General features: G+C 41.9%; 1 protein-coding gene across 1 annotated transcript; it reads left to right on the plus strand.

Annotated features, from left to right (window-relative positions):
* Nucleotides 1-4,376: 4,376 nt before the first annotated feature.
* HSPB3 (heat shock protein family B (small) member 3) lies at nt 4,377-5,065 on the plus strand (the record flags this gene model as incomplete). The annotated part of the gene is made up of 1 exon (XM_082497447.1): nt 4,377-5,065. The coding sequence occupies one exon, from the start codon at nt 4,377-4,379 to the stop codon at nt 4,974-4,976; it is 600 nt and encodes a 199-aa protein (XP_082353573.1). The 3' UTR covers nt 4,977-5,065.
* Between the last annotated feature and the right edge of the window lie 11,014 nt (nt 5,066-16,079).

The raw sequence follows: 16,079 nt of genomic DNA on the forward strand, positions 1-16,079 counted from the left end.
CAGGCTGGAGAGCTGGGCAGAGAAGAACCTAATGAGGTTCAACAAAAGCAAGTGCAAGGTCCTGCACCTGGGGAGGAAGAATGCTAGGCACCAGTACAGTTTAGGGGTGGACCTGCTGGGAAGTAGCTCAGAGGAGAAGGATCTGGGGGTTGTGGTAGACAGTAAATTATCCATGGCCCAGCAATGTGCCCTTGTTGCCAAAAAGGCCAATGGAATCCTGGGCTGCATAGGGAAGAGTGTGGCCAGTAGGTCGAGGGAGGTCATTCTCCCCCTCTACTCTGCACTGGTGAGGCCACAGCTGGAATACTGTGTCCAGTTTTGGGCTCCCCGGTTCAAGAGGGACAGGGAACTGCTGGAGTGAGTCCAGCAAAGGGCAACTAAGATGATTAAGGGCTTGGATCATCTCCCTTATGAGGAAAGGCTGAGAGAGCTGGGACTCTTTCGCCTGGAGAAGAGAAGGCTGAGGGGAGACCTTATTATGGTGTACAAGTATCTAAAGGGTGGGTTGAAGGAGGATGGAGCCAGGCTCTTTTCAGTGGTTCCAAGTAACAGGAAGAGGGGTAACGGGCACAAGTTAGTACACAGGAAGTTCCGTTCAAATACACGGAAAAACTTCTTTACGGTTCAGGTGCCAGAGCACTGGCACAGGCTGCCCAGGGAGGTTGTGGAGTCCCCTTCCCTGGAGATTTTCAAGACCCGCCTGGATGCAGTCCTGAGTAATGTGCTCTGGGCAATCCTGCTTTGGCAGGGGAGTTGGGCTAGATGATCTCTAGAGGTCCCTTCCAGCTCTGAAAATTCTGTGTGTGTGTGATACTGTGTGTGAAAAGAAGTGTGGTCAGCAGGTCAAGGGAGGTGATTCTACCCCTCTGCTCCACTCTGGTGAGACCCACCTGGGGTACTGCGTCCAGCTCTGGAGTCCTCAACATAACAAGGACATAGACCTGTTGGAGTGAGTCCAGAGGATGGCCATGAAGATGATCTGAGGGCTGGAGCACCTCTTCTATGGAGACCGGCTGAGAGAGTTGGGGTTGTTCAGCCTGGAGAAGAGAAGGCTTCTGGGAGAACCACATAGCAGTCTTCCAGTACTTAAAGGGGCCTACAGGAAAGAGGGGGAGGGACTCTTTATCAGGGCATGCAGCGATAGGATGAGGGGTAACGGTTTTAAACTGGAAAAGGGTAGATTTAGGTAGATATAAGGAAGAGATTCTTTACTGTGAGGGTGGTGGCACACCGGAACAGGTTGCCCAGGGAAGTTGTGGATGCCCCATCCCTGGAAGTGTTCAAGGGCAGGTTGGATGGGGCTTTGAGCAACCTGGTCTAGTGGGAGGTGTCCCTGCCCATGGCAGAAGTGTTGGAACTAGATGATCTTTAAGGTCATTTCCAACATAAACCATTCTATGATTCTATGAATCAAATATTTATCCCCCCCCCCCCCGCTCCAGAGTACTGAGAAAGAAACATATTAGCTTGAAAATAGCCTGTTTTAAGAAAAATCTTGCCGTTTTCTCCCTTTGCTTTGTCTTTCCATACAAGTATTTCAGACTGGTGACGATACCTGGTATTAGCATACCGCCTGTGATTTTCTTTTCGCAGCTATTTTCTCGTCTCACCACAAGATGTCGGTGTGACCCGTTCATACCGGCACCGTGTTCCTCACAGCCAACTGTTGAAAGTTGCCAATGGATCCCATTCCTTTCCTTTAAAAATCAGCAAAAGATACTGGGGATATAAACATGTGCAATCAGCAAAAGAGAGCATGAACTGACAACTGCAAGGCAGCAGTAACTAATTGCCTCACTTCAGTTTGGCAAAGAACAGTTCTGCAACACTTGCCACACCGGTCAGTGGTTTCCCACCCGCTGTGCAGCACAGAGCAAGGCCTTTGCATGCATAGAAAACCAGGGGAAGAAAACCCAAGGCACCAAGCTGGCAGTGCAGGACATCGATCCTGCTCCTGCTAGATGTGCTCCAAAGGTTTAAAATTACCTCAATAAACCGTCTGTTTTTAAAATACATTGCTCGACTGGAGCATGCTATAGATATTTGAAGAGTACAGCAGCATAAGCATCAAAAGTTCCTCGGTACTGCAGCACCATGTCCATATTTAAATTTGAAAGCTCGAAAAGATATCCTAAATTGCTGGGACGTTTGCATTTCAAGGGTGTTTTCTTTTTGCAGTTGACACGTTCTCCATGTTAGCAACAAAGAGATAAGACATATCGTGATAATTCCTGAGGCCATAGGTGGCAAACAGAAAAAAGAGGGGACTGGGACCGAGGAGAGAGCATGATGGGAGAGCAGAAAGATGTTACTTGACTTCATTACCAAAATCTTTCTGATTGCTTGTCCTACAGAGTAGAAAGGGATCCTATGAACTTCTGTAGAGCTTTGCATATGACATGAATTTAAAGGGTATTCAAAGCATCTTTTGCGCTAATTAGACCAGACAGACAGTTTCAAATACGCTTAACTTCTGAAAGACTAATGCAACTGTTTCTGGGAACAGATATAGCTGTCTCACAATGAGCTGCCCCAAGGTGCTGGTTTCTGTTTTCATTTAAAGTGTAAGTATAGGCGAGTTTACCTTTTTCCAGAGAAGATGGGAATAATTAAAATAATATAAAAAATAAAAGAACGCAGTATTCCTGCACAGTACATTTATTAATGAAGTGCAAAATTTAAGCAAAATGAGTCAGGCTATCATCACAGAATTCAGTAGGGACGGCAATAACTTTCACCAATCTCTAAAAGTATAATATCACAACCAACCAGGCATACTGCTTCACTTCAGGGTTAAAGTTTCCTTATCAAGTGGATCATTGGCTAGCAAAACAGAAAACAGCTGCTGAACAGATAATGGGCAACACTCCAGGTTATTTTTATCACTATTTTAGCAAGCCACACATTTGGAATTGCATTTTTAAATGATTTCTGGAGGACAGTTTGACAGGAGAAGAGCCAATAGTTAAATAAAGTAGCATAGCTCTCCTTTCCCACAATACTCAATTAAATTGGCCATTAATGTAAGTTATCTTGAACCTTTGATCTACCTTTGAAAATCTCCTTACCTTGCGATGTAGCCTTCGTGAGTCTAAAATAAAATAGCAAGCTTAGAACCTTAATTATAGATATGTCTGGTAATGCTGCTTTGCTATCAACTCAATACAGAAGTTCATTTCTGATTGGTATTGAAATTCAACATTCTCTTTCTCTGTGAGTCCATTAGCAAACAAAGATCCCACATAAACTGATTTACCAACTTCATGGTAATGGAATACGTGAGGGCAAGAGAGAGCCAAAGCTCTGAAAAACAATAGCCAAACAGGAAGGAATAAAAGTGTTGAGTTTGATTATTTCTACCATTAGTGAAACTGAGGGAAATAAAGAGTTTTCACCATCAGTTGCCATACTGCATTCTGCTTTACATTACAAAGCCCAGCTAGAGGGATTTTCTAGCAAATGTTTTAAAATTAGGAAATGCTTTTCCCTTTTCACTGCACTTTCCCCTTAGGTCTTGTTAACCGCTCTATTAACACGTGTAGGCATTATTTGCCCTGAGATCACATAGCAGCAATAAGATTACGCTACAGAGAGCCTTTGAGGTCACCAGTCCTGCTCTCCAGACAAATGCGGTAGATGGGATCATAGATTCAAGCTGTTAAGCCCCAGAAGATGAAGGTTACTGGGACAATGTGATACTGTTAAGGATTTGGAGTTGTCTTTACTATTCAGCTGGGCAAAAATAACTCTGCCCTCTCCTGGAAGCTGTGAAACATGAGTGTTGAGTGTAATTTTCCCTGCAGACTTGAGTCTGACTCCCTGACATGCTGGAGAACACTCTGCTGTGTTTGTAGGTCACCAAGATTGCAGACTCAGCCTTTCAGGCATCCCTTCTTTGAGCAGGGACGGTTACGGTTCCCTCCTCCTGCCAATAACATGGCTAACCATGCCCACATTTCACCTATGCACAACATCCAATGCACTTGACAATTTTATAGTTTACCTAACCTGAAATCTGCTCCATTCCTGCTGTCCAGCTAATTAAATCCCTTCCCTCAGCAACTTTGTATTTCAGTTAGAAGAAATACAGAGTTTTTATCTATTGCCGTGTACCCCTGGGAAAAACAGAATCATTGAACTTCCACTTAAATCAAAGAATCTTTCACGTTATTTGTCTGCTCATTATGCATAATGGCAAACAGCACAGTCTTGCAACAATTGGTCGTGCATTACAATTTTGCTTTTCCTACTTAGGCAGGAAAGCTGTGCATGTGTTGAAGCCACTCAAGACCCCAGCACTATAAATAGTGCTCTATTGTCAGTGGATAAAAGATGAAACAAGCCTCCTGGCACTGCAGCACAGCACGTCCCATTAAATGTTAAGCTCTGCCTGTGCTAAAAGGGAAAGGCGACATCAACTGATAAACTACTCTGCTGGCAAGGCGTACGACTGGGAAGAGTTTGCTCCGGCTCCGCAGCTTCCCCAAAGCGACGCAGGAGCAGCGACTTATCTTTCTGCCTCAGCAATGGCAGAAGCTGTTATAAGACACTGGGTGGAAACTCCCGTACGCTATCAAGAGCAGCTTGCTGTCCATGAGCTGGAAGCACACAAACTGGACCACTTTTTATATGCTTTGCCAGGCCCTTCTACAGCTGCACTGGGCGACAGAAGGTGTATTGCAGAAAGTACAGCTGGGGCCGGGAAGAGTGGCCGGGAGGAGGAAAACACGCGCTTTCAGGTCCTGCTGGACGTTGTGCAGTTCCGCCCTGAAGATATCATCATTCAGACTTTCGAAGGCTGGCTCCTGATCAAAGCTCAGCATGGACCCAGGATGGACGAACATGGTTTCGTATCCAGAAGCTTTACCAGACAATACAAATTACCTAATGGAGTGGAGAACAAAGACTTGTCTGCACTCTTCTGCCACGATGGCATTTTGGTTGTTGAAATGAAGAATTCAGTGGGAAAGAACTAGAACCTTGTCCGTAGTTTATTGGTGAGATAAAATCATTCTTAATATAACAAAATAATATAATTCTAGCAATGCTGTAGAGCGCAGTAAGCATGTGGCTGTATTTATATTACAGTAAAGGAAAATCTTTGTATATCTTTTTCAGTATGCTGATTTTATTGTTTGATGTGAAATGTTAGACTGCTTGCCTCCAGCTACATATGTGTTGGAAAGCCAGGCTCTTTGAACAGTACAAAATTTAGGCTAATCACAGCAAGAGAAAAAAAGAATCTATTTGATAACATATTGAAAATAAAGCACATTTATGAGTTCTGCAGGAGGAGTTGTATTTCTAAGGAATAAGCATTTGTCATACATAGTCATACTCATTAAAGAAGAAAAAGACAGGTGGTGAGTCTTTTGGAAATTTAATTTATGTACTAAAACATTTGTTTTCTAATTTTTGAGATTAAATTCTTTTTCTTTAGGCTCTGGAAAAGCACACAAAACGAAGAATACTATCAAGAAAAAAAACAACTATTTCCACAGTTTGAGCTTGTATACAAAAAAAACTTGAGATATTACTTTTTAGAAGTGTGTTGCATTTTGAAACTATAAGAACAAAGAATAATCAATGACTATATTTGCTTGAAAACATAGTAAGCACAAATTATATTTTCTGTCAAAGACAAATTACTTTGAAAGAAAACATTCAAAGACATTTAGAAAATTGGTTTCGTTTAACATATTCTGCTATTGGTCAGCAACTGAAGAAGAAATATATTGCTTACAAATACTCAAAAAAGTAGCAAATCCTTCCTTGTGAAACCCTGGTAACAAAAAGGCATTAGTCTAGCATAGATGCCTTTATTCTTATGCATTTTAGGTAGTCTTGTTGTTCAATCAGACGAATATTTTATTCTTCATGTTGCTTGACAGTTTAGGCTGAGATCCCACAACTGAGTCTTTAAGAGCAAATTTTTCTGCCTGCATATAGTCCCGCTCTCCCCATATGTGTGTGGGCTCTACATTAATCTCCTTTTGAGTGCAGAGGTTCCTCACTACAGACACAGGTTTAATTTCTGTCCCCATGTCTCTCATTTCATGGAAGTGGTAGAGATGAAAAAAAACCCACCCACTATATCTACTATCTGGTCTTCTCAACATTAAAAGGAAATATGCTGTAAGTGAGTTTGTAAATACTCAAACATTTGAGGAGCTCTGCAGCTGCAAGTCAAACTGCCTCCTTTTATGTGTACTAAAGATGAGTATGACTGCTGTGCTATGAATAGTAAAGGAATGTGCAATGGAAAGTGCCAAGTTAAATACAGACTCTTTATGATAGCCATCTGCTGTTTGGACAAATCAAAAACATATTCAAATGAAACTGAATACAAATACAATTTTAAGAATATGAGAAAAATCTGATGAGCAAAACCCAGGCTCTCGCTAGCTGAAGCCAGAGAGTTCCTTTAGTTGAAAATGAAAGCCCTAAGTTTGTACACCTGCACATGATCATTCATTGGAAAGATTTATGTCATGGTTGTTTAGACTTGAAGATATTTGAAGCAATTGACTTTAGAAAAGTGGGTAGTCCAATTCTTCCATTCTCTTTATTATTTGTGCTAAAAATCACAAGGAATAGTACAAGAAATGCAGAATAAGGTCTGCATTGTAAATTTCCATCATGTGCAATTATTTTATTTTTTCAATAGGCAGAAATCAAGAACCTAATGTTTTCTAATGAACCAAACCAAATATAAAACATATGTCCCTACATTTCCATTCAACCCACACTTTTCCTTCATATTACCTGTGTTTAACTTGTGTATTGGTTTAAGATAATAAATGATCATGCTAGAAAATCAGATCTAGATTTTCAACACTTTTAGGTCAAGAAGCTTCCTCAGCCAGGAATCTGATGGAAGATGTAACATGGAATTTAAAAAAATGAATTTGAGATAGAGGTCTGGATTTAAACTTTACACAGCAACTTCATAAAAGCTCACACATGACACATGGTTTCCACATCACCTTATGGCACAACTGTTTGGATAGAATTCAGGATCACCAGTCAGTAACCTGCTTTAGTGATTTTTTTTAGTGATTTTTGTTTACAGAGGATTTAATAAATTTGATCACTTAAAATTATAGTTTATTATAAAAATTATTCTAGCTGTGATTGCAGTGATGGTATTCTTAGCCCTAGAGATGAAAAAGCAGTTCTAAAAAAAACATAACTGATTTAATTATTTCAAATTAGATCATGATTTAACTACTGGAAACTTGGCAGGGAATTAGACCAGACAGCCAAAATCATATCATCTGTTCTATATATGTTAATACCATGGTTACACACAGCCCTGCTTATGTACCCGGGCCTGCCTCACAAAACTAGGTGGAGAATTTGGCATTTGGCTGGCCTATATCATAGGTCTCTTCCCATCTCCGTGCCCAGGTCTGTACTTGCAACGTCACCAGTCAGAAACCACTGGAACATGCTGACCCAAACATGGCAGGGATGTACCCAGGTGGATTTTACCTTCTCTTGTACCCAGAGCTTTACAAAAGCCTACATCTGTGCTCCTTGGTGAATGGGAACTTGCCCTGGCTCAGCACCCCAGTGCTCCTGTAACGGGGACCGCATTGGAGCATGGACCTGCCGCTGGCTTCCTGCGTTTAAGCACCAAGAACAACACAGAGAAAAGTGCTTCTCTCTTTTTTTTTTTTAGTGGCAGTTTATTCAAGGTTCTTGGACGAATGATTTTTATGTGTTTACCAGAACAGTCTCAAAGTACTTGGCAGAGCGTTTCCAAATTGTCTGGAAAGAGCTGTTTTCACATATCGTATGTGATGTTTTACTGTTATAATCTGATTAGAACTGAATGTGACTGTAACAGAGAAAACTGCTAATAGTGCTCATGGAGAGTAGAATAAGAAATTTATCAACAGTAAAGGATTTCTGAACAGCTAGAGCTTAAGACAGGTTGAAGGCATTCTGATACGGTTAAATTAAGAACCCTGATATTGTCTGCCGACAAAATCCTGGCCCAGAATAAGCAATAAATGCTGCTGCAAGCCCTGCAGAGCAAGTGTTACACGGCCTTCTCATTTCCCATCAGTGAAGGATTACGTTCGTAATTGATCAGACTGCTCCTGCAAATGGATAAAGATGATTTCATGCATGAATCTACACACTGTGAAAAATGCTTTCATAGAAGAGGAAAATGTCTCAATATCAGCACTAGTCTCCAAAAGCAAGGTAACAAACATACATTTCCATGCGATCCCTGTGGGCAGAAAGCCCACAAATGCCTTGGACTTGTTGCCTTTTTATAGTTTCTGCTGCAGCCGCGGCATCTGAGATGCCTGTAGACAATCTGATACCTGTGGTGCAGTGAACTGAGGCTGACACGACAGCATCCGTCACTCAGTAACCGCTCAGCTACAGCCCTGGGCATTGGAAAAGAGGAAAGGGAACCCCTGGGGTATCATGGTGGCAACATTCCCTCTAAGAGGGGTTAGATCTTGCATTCCTCACTCAATTCACAGCCAGGAATCAAAATGTGCTTTTTCATCTGAGTAATGCTACAAGATTTGGCTTTTAATGGAAGTAGGAACATTTCTGAAAATATTGGGTGTACCTTCTCTTGTTTGAAAGGGACGCTGACCTCTGTCTTGCCGATTACCACAGGCAACAGCTGCCCCTGTCATCCAGAGCAGAGCATCTCAGCAGCCCTACAGTGTGAACACAGGGGATAAGTCTAAGGACTTAGACCTGGATGTCACATCGGAGATACCTGAGCTGGCCCCCCTTCGTGCTAACTCTGGAGCCAGAAGTACTGCCCCTGTGTGCCAGCTCAGGTCCAGAAAGCCTGGACTGCCCATTGCTGTGCTCAGGCTCAAAAATCATGCCTTATTAAAAATACTTTCACAGACAGAGAGACAGGAGAAACATGGCACTACAGCTCAGGACGCCCCATCCAGGTTAATGCTATTGTGGGGGTCTCAGCTCTCCGTGCCACAGTGGGCTGTAGCTTCACCACAAATCCCACCAATCTCCTTAAAGAGACCCACTCTTCAGCCACAGGGTAACACTGCTGATGCCAGCATTTTCAGGGGGAAGTATGTCTAGTAGCTGCTTGCACAAGAATGACTGATGCAAGCAGAGAATCATTTACAGTTCCTCTCGCGCTCCTCGGTGGGCTCCTCCTTTACCGTGCTTTGGGCTGGCCCCGATGCCAGCCAGGACCCCTCTTCTGCTGACAAAGCATGCCGCTCCCAAGCCCTGCCAGCTAACACAGAAGCAGCAGCAGGCAGGTCTGCATACGGAGAGGAGACGGAAAACCGTAGGACCAGAGTGGGCCTTGGCATGTAGCCAGCAAGGAAGCCCACCAGAGGTGTCTCAGGCAAGGATGGGGAGTAGGAGAAACACTCCAACTGTTTCAGAAAATATATATGTATATATAGACACACATATATATAAATATTTTAAGGTATAATATTGAAACCTCCTATGAGAAATATTTGACTTATTGATAAAATGAGCATTTTTAAGAGCTCAGAAAGACATTTCAAAATGACTTCAAAAAATTTAGGTTGTTAATAGAAAAGGAATACCATATATGGACTAAAACCTTGGTGTGCTGGGATGAAAGACTAAGTCATCTACTATTGTCAGCCACATTTCTTTCCAGGTGCACAGCCCTTCAATTCTCCCATCCATTAATTGTATATTGTCATCATGTAGGCAGAGATACCATGGCAGAATCTCCAAAAATTTCACTTACTCCTAGCAGAGTTGGGTGACATGGAGGTTAAAATGTGAGTGCTCTATCTGAACTAGCCACCCCAAAGTTTCTACAGTCAAGTCCTGATCAGCTCAAGCTGGCTGATTGATTCACTGTAAACTCATCAACATGTGCAGTCATCCCTCTCGTTGGCTCTGCATGGAGTTGGTTTGATCCAGCACAACATCCTCACTCAAGTGCTGCCGTGCAGCCTCCAGGGCTGACTGGCACCTCCCTCTGTCCCACCACAGCACGGATGCAAAGAAGAGCTCAGCTGGTGGCTCCTGCAGCTGATTCAGATGTCCAAACAGGACCACATGAGTGTGACTCCACATGAGAGGTTACATGGGATCCCAAGACGTTTTGCCTTCCAGTGGCAATAATTCCTTTATTACTAGTTCCACTCCTCATTTTCCAGGATAACCTGCTCTCCTCTTAGCCTGGACACTGGAGTCAGCTGCTCCACAGGCACTGCAGCAGTGCACTGGTGTAGGCACTAAGAGCAGGCGTGTCTTTTGTCTGTGAATGAGCTGATTTTGAATTTGGATGTTGGGTTTAAATAAGTCCAAGTCTAAAAGTGATAGCATTACATCATAGCTATAATGAAAAATTAATGAAGGGAAATGATTTTCAGAGTGTGGTTTGACAAATAGAAACATAATTCTTGTACTCTGTCTTACAAGGCAGACAGAAACTCATGAGCTACCTGCAGTGCCGACAGCTATATGCATTTTAATAGCATTTCAAGTATATTTTTTGTAACTTTACCACAGTTATCCAAGTCCTGGTGTCATGATCTTTATGTATCATACAAGATGCACCATAAATGCAGTCTCTGCCTTAGGCCTGATCCTGGAGTGAAACTGATAGGGATTCAATGTAGATCAGTAGACTCTGAGGCAAATGCATGCAGAAATGTGGACTCTGAGACCCATTCTATCATACTAGCCACAGCAATATTTATCTGAGACCTTCTAGAAACTTCAGCCTGAAATGGTTACAGTGTGGAGACAGTTAAGGTTTCCAGATTATATGTTTAAAAGTCAGGAGGATCAGTGATGATCCCCAGTGTGATCCCCTGAACACAACACACATCATCTCACTTGGTAATTTCCTCATGAATCCCATAATATCTCTGAAAAAGAACAGATATCTAAGTAAGACAGCAAATCTTTATTTAAAGACTTCAGCTGATGGAATATTCATCACACCCCTCCACAAATTGTTAAGTGTTAATAACCACTATGTCCAACAAAGAGCAGGTTTTCCCTACCCCTCTGAGATTTGCTCAGTGATATAAATTTTACCCTAAAACTGAATATAATAGTTTGGACAGCTCTTGGGGCAGTCTTTTTCTTATCCTCATGTTTTGAGTTACAGAGACATAGAAGTTTAACATCTGCTGCTAAACACCCTCTTTAGTTACTAATAGAACACAAAGGAATTCATCGACGTGAAAAACTGTGAATATATTTTTTCCACATACAGCGCAGAAATATTTATTGAATAACCTTGGATAAATTTAATCTCTCTCCTGTATCACTATTGGCAGTTTTGTCATCTTCATGCCATACTCATCTAAACTATTGTTAGGATTTTGTTTCTTGCTGAGGAATTCCTGCCTGTTGTCCCACTGGTCACACAACTTTTAACATACCTTTAGCCTTTTCTCAAAACTATCAATTTTGCTTGCTACCAACTTGTTAATTTTTCCTTTTCTACTTTCACTTGCCCTTTTATAACAATATATTTTAAATTCAGATAATCTGGCCTATATGAATACAGTTCTGTATTTACGGGTACCTAATAAAACGTTCTTCTAAATGCATACAGAATGACCACAGGCAGGTTCTGACTCTGTTTCTATTAGGAAATTATCATCTCTTAACATCTCACTAATGGTATGGGATGCCCAGTATGTGTCCAGTACTGAAATCCCTTTTAAAACAAGGGTTTAATAAGGAAGCGACAGGCTGCACCACCTGTGATAAGGAATTCATACCATTCACCTTCTCATCAATACAGAGCCCAAAGCAAGTACAGCAGGAACTTTCTTCACCACCTCCTCCTTTGCAGGCATCTATGGTTGCCAAAAGACCAGCAAAACCCAGAAGCTAAACCATTTAACTTAAAGTAACTTGATGCCGGTTTCAGTCATCAGGCCTCTCAGAACTCCTCATCTCTTGAGCTGACACAGACAACATGAGCACATCCTTGTCCGTCCTTTCTGTACTCCATGTCCTCAAGCAACAGTACAAGCTAAATTTTCCTCCTTGAAGATAAGGCAGCAATCTCACTTAGAATTTAATGTCACTTCCTCCTGCTAGCAGAATGCAGTGTCTCAGTTTAAACGCAAGCACTGAGAGAATGAAAGATACTTTGACAGCCAAACTGCCATTGAAATTGGTCTCCTACCTAAGTTAGTGAGAACTTGTTCCGGTTTCCAGGCTGAGACTGAGAATTCACTCTCATAAGGTTTGACAATGGACAGCAAAAACTCATAGACACATCAAGTTGAGTTAAGGCTCATCCTTCTTGATCAATTGACAGGTATAACTGAGGAGCTGCCCAGTGACTATTCCTTCACCCTGAGGTCAGCCACTGCCAGCCACCTCTCTGCACAGAGCCAGAGCAAATTCAGAGTTGATGTGAACCTCTTCAGCCCAAAGAACTCAAGTCTTGTGGATTTCTAGAACCCAGCAGCACTCACTTTCCCATGATAAACCCCAGGGTTAACACAGGCACAGAGCCCACTAAGGAGGTCCCATGTGCAACTTCTCCGTCCTGAGTGAGGGAGTCCTGGTGGACAACAGGATGACCATGAGCCAGCAATGTGCCCTGGTGGCCAAGAAGGCATCCTGGGGTGCATCAAGAAGAGTGTGGCCAGCAGGTCGAGGGAGGTCATCCTCCCCCTCTACTCTGCCCTGGTGAGGCCGCATCTGGACTATTGTGTCCAGTTCTGGGCTCCCTGCTTCAAGAAGGACAGGGAACTGATGGAAAAGGTACAACAAAGGGCTACAAATGTGATTAGGGGACCAGAGCATCTTTCTTATGAGGAAAGACTGAGGGACTTGAGTCTTTTTAGTCTAGAGAAAAGAAGACTGAGGGGGGGATCTTATCAATACTTACAAATACTTAAAGGGAGGGTGCCAGGGGATGGAACAGTCTTTTTGCAATGATGTCAAGTGACAGGACAAGAGGTAACAGGCATAAACTTGAATATAGGAAGTTCCATCTCAACATGAGGAGGAACTTCTTTACTTTGAGGGTGGCAGAGCACTGGCACAGGCTGCCCAGAGAGGTGGTGGATTCTCCCACTCTGGAGACATTCAAAACCCGCCTGGATGCCGTCCTGTGCAACTGCTGTAGGTGACCCTGCTCTGGCGGGGGAGTTGGACTAGATGATCTCCAGAGGTCCCTTCCAACCCTGACCATTCTGTGATTCTGTGATACCTTCCTGTGGGAAATGAATGAATGCTCAATCTTTCATTCCTACTATACTGTATTTTATTCATCCTATACAATGGTCTTATTTCTGAGATAACTTTATTTTCATGCCACATTTATGTGGCACATAGACATAACGTTGTCCTCACCTGGATTTCCCTACCAGTCACCCAGTTAGCTCATAGTCTTGCTTTCTATAAATGTTTGTTATCATGAAAGGTATTGGATTGCAATACATAAGACTGAGGTTACTCCTCAAGGACTTGTGCAGCTTAGGGTAAAGCACAGCCGGCTCATGCATCCTCTGTTGCTATGTCTCAGTCTTTACATTTCGGAGGTAAATTCTGCCTGTATGCATGTCAAGGGACTAGCAGTTGACATGGGCCCATTCATCTGTAACCACAAAAGACTCTCAGCACCATCAGGATGCCTGTCTAGCACGTACCCCCACAGCCACAGCATCGGCGAACTGCATACATAATGGATTTATCTTGACAGCATCCTTAGACAGTTATGAAACATTATCTCTTCAGACAGGTAATGGAGACAGAGATGCATTCCAAGCAATATTATATGGAGAGTTGAGAATTTCTGTGTAACAGCCGTTTATTACATAGACTGGGGCTGAGATAGGTAACACATATCGCAAGGGTGAAACAAGAGCGTCAGCATTTCTGCTCAATTATCTCTAATTTTACACAACACAGTTTTACAAAAAGCTATGCAATTTGTTCTTAATTTGTGTTCCCATTTGAAAAATATTGTTTCCTCCTAAATCCCACTGCATCTTTTCCTAAATTCCATAGCACACTATAAAGCATCTCCATTTCTGATAGCTGTTTTATGTTCTCAAGTATTATTTTACAAAACATTTAAAACCTAATCATATTTGATCTTTTAGAAACTGAAAAAAATACCCCTATAATAACGTGTTTGTAGCACTTAATGCATTTCCTTCACTGTCTCCTGAGTTCAGTCTTTACTTGCTTTTAGTATGGTAACTTCGGTGTTTAAAATCATTTCGTGCCCTCTAGTGGCAGCCCTGCCAAGCACACTGAACTGCGACATTCCAGTTACAGATGATGCAGAAAGGGAAGAAAAACAGATTATTGCCCTTTCAAATGAAATTTATTATCCATCCCTACAGCTTAAAACAATTAGAGTTATTTAGAATTATGATGAGATAGTACCACCAGCAAAACAAAATCATCTAGAGATAGAACAAGATAGCAACAAGAACAAAAATCACATACTGAGTAAACACTTGACTGAGTTTGCTCTTAGAAATGATATTGGCACTATTCAGTGTCTTTCCTACTAGCACATTGTTCAATATCCAGACACGCAGTTTTTGCAGGGCCCACAAAGGGTATCATCATAATGAAAAGTTTAAGCGCCACCAGAGCTTCATCTTCTCTCATGGAAAATCACTTTGCTTTTCTTAGTAAACCAGCAAAGTGATAGCACAGAGGAAAATTAACAAAATAAAGAAGGAAAAATTTGGGGCCTTCAAGGAAAAGTTACACAGGGGTAATACACGCTTTTATTATTTTTGGTTTCACAGCCTCTACTCATTCAACTTTTTCCTAATTCAAGATAGCCTAAAATCCTTACCTTTTCCCCAAAATGTTCCCTTTTTTTTTTTTTTATTTTCAGCTTCTGCAGCTAAGCAGAAAAATAAATCATGCTGCTTACAAACAGCTCTTTCATCTATATTCTCAGTGGTCTTGAGATGCCCAACTCCGAATTAAAACAATGAGATATCCCATACATAGACATTGGTAGGCATTGGACTTAAATTTGACTTTCCGTTTCACCCCCCGAATTACAAATCTTTAGGAACACATTAAATAATAACCATTTTCACTGACTTATAGATTGTCATTCTCAATAGTATTGCAGTAACATTCCCTTGGACTCTGAAATTTCAGTTCTCAATGAAGATGGTAGAAATTCCTGACAAAGCAAAGCATTCGGATACATGCTTTGTGCGGTTGAAATGCTGTAGGGCAACATGTGCTATTCTTGCTTTGAAATCCTTGCTTCTGCTAGCCTGTACAACAAGAAACAAAGTTCAATCCATCCAGCTCTTCTACGTGGCACTCTAGATGGTTACCGAGGGCTGAAGAAGCTGGTTTCCTCAAACCCTTTAAAAATGTTTTCAAGGGTGGCTTCTAATTTTTCAGGTTGGTTTTCCTGAAAATAATAGCTGAGTTTTTAAAAACGTTAATTTTAACATCTGCAACAGAGTGCCTGCACACAGTGGTAATCAGAGTTGGCTCACAGGTGGGAAAAAGAAGGAAACAATGACCTTGTTATTGTTCCAAATTCTCTTTGCAGTTTTGTCCACCAGAGAAATAATATAACACACTTTTTCCTTTCATAATTTTGCCTTATTGATGGCGTTAGTGTCTGAAAATCATGACTCAATTTCACCTAACTTAATTTTTGTTAAAATCTCAAGATAAAACTTGAAGATTTGAGAGGATAACTGCTTCACTACACACTTATTTATTTAAGAAATAGTATTTTCATTAGCTTTACAGATCTTATGCCTTCAATTCTCCTGGTAGCAGTTTTTGCACCTGTTGAACTTGATGCCTTTGCTTGCGTCCATTTGAGATACAAATACTGAGCCAGTACTTACCAAGAAAACGTCAGATCCAACGCGCTGAGGGGCACAAGGGGAAGCAGGACAGATACCACCTCCACTACAGCACCCAAGGAAGTAAGCTGGTTGCCCAGTTCAACATTGTCCCTTCGTCCTGCCCTGGCCATGACAGCCGCAGCCTGACAGGAGTTGGCAGAACCCCGTGGAGCAGCAAAACCCCATTCCTGAACTGGCTTTGGAGCTGCGCAAGGCATCTTGTTTGTCACTGCAGGTTGTTCA

This window comes from Vanellus vanellus (genome assembly GCF_965231255.1).
Source record: "Vanellus vanellus genome assembly, chromosome: Z".
Classification (NCBI taxonomy): domain Eukaryota; kingdom Metazoa; phylum Chordata; class Aves; order Charadriiformes; family Charadriidae; genus Vanellus; species Vanellus vanellus.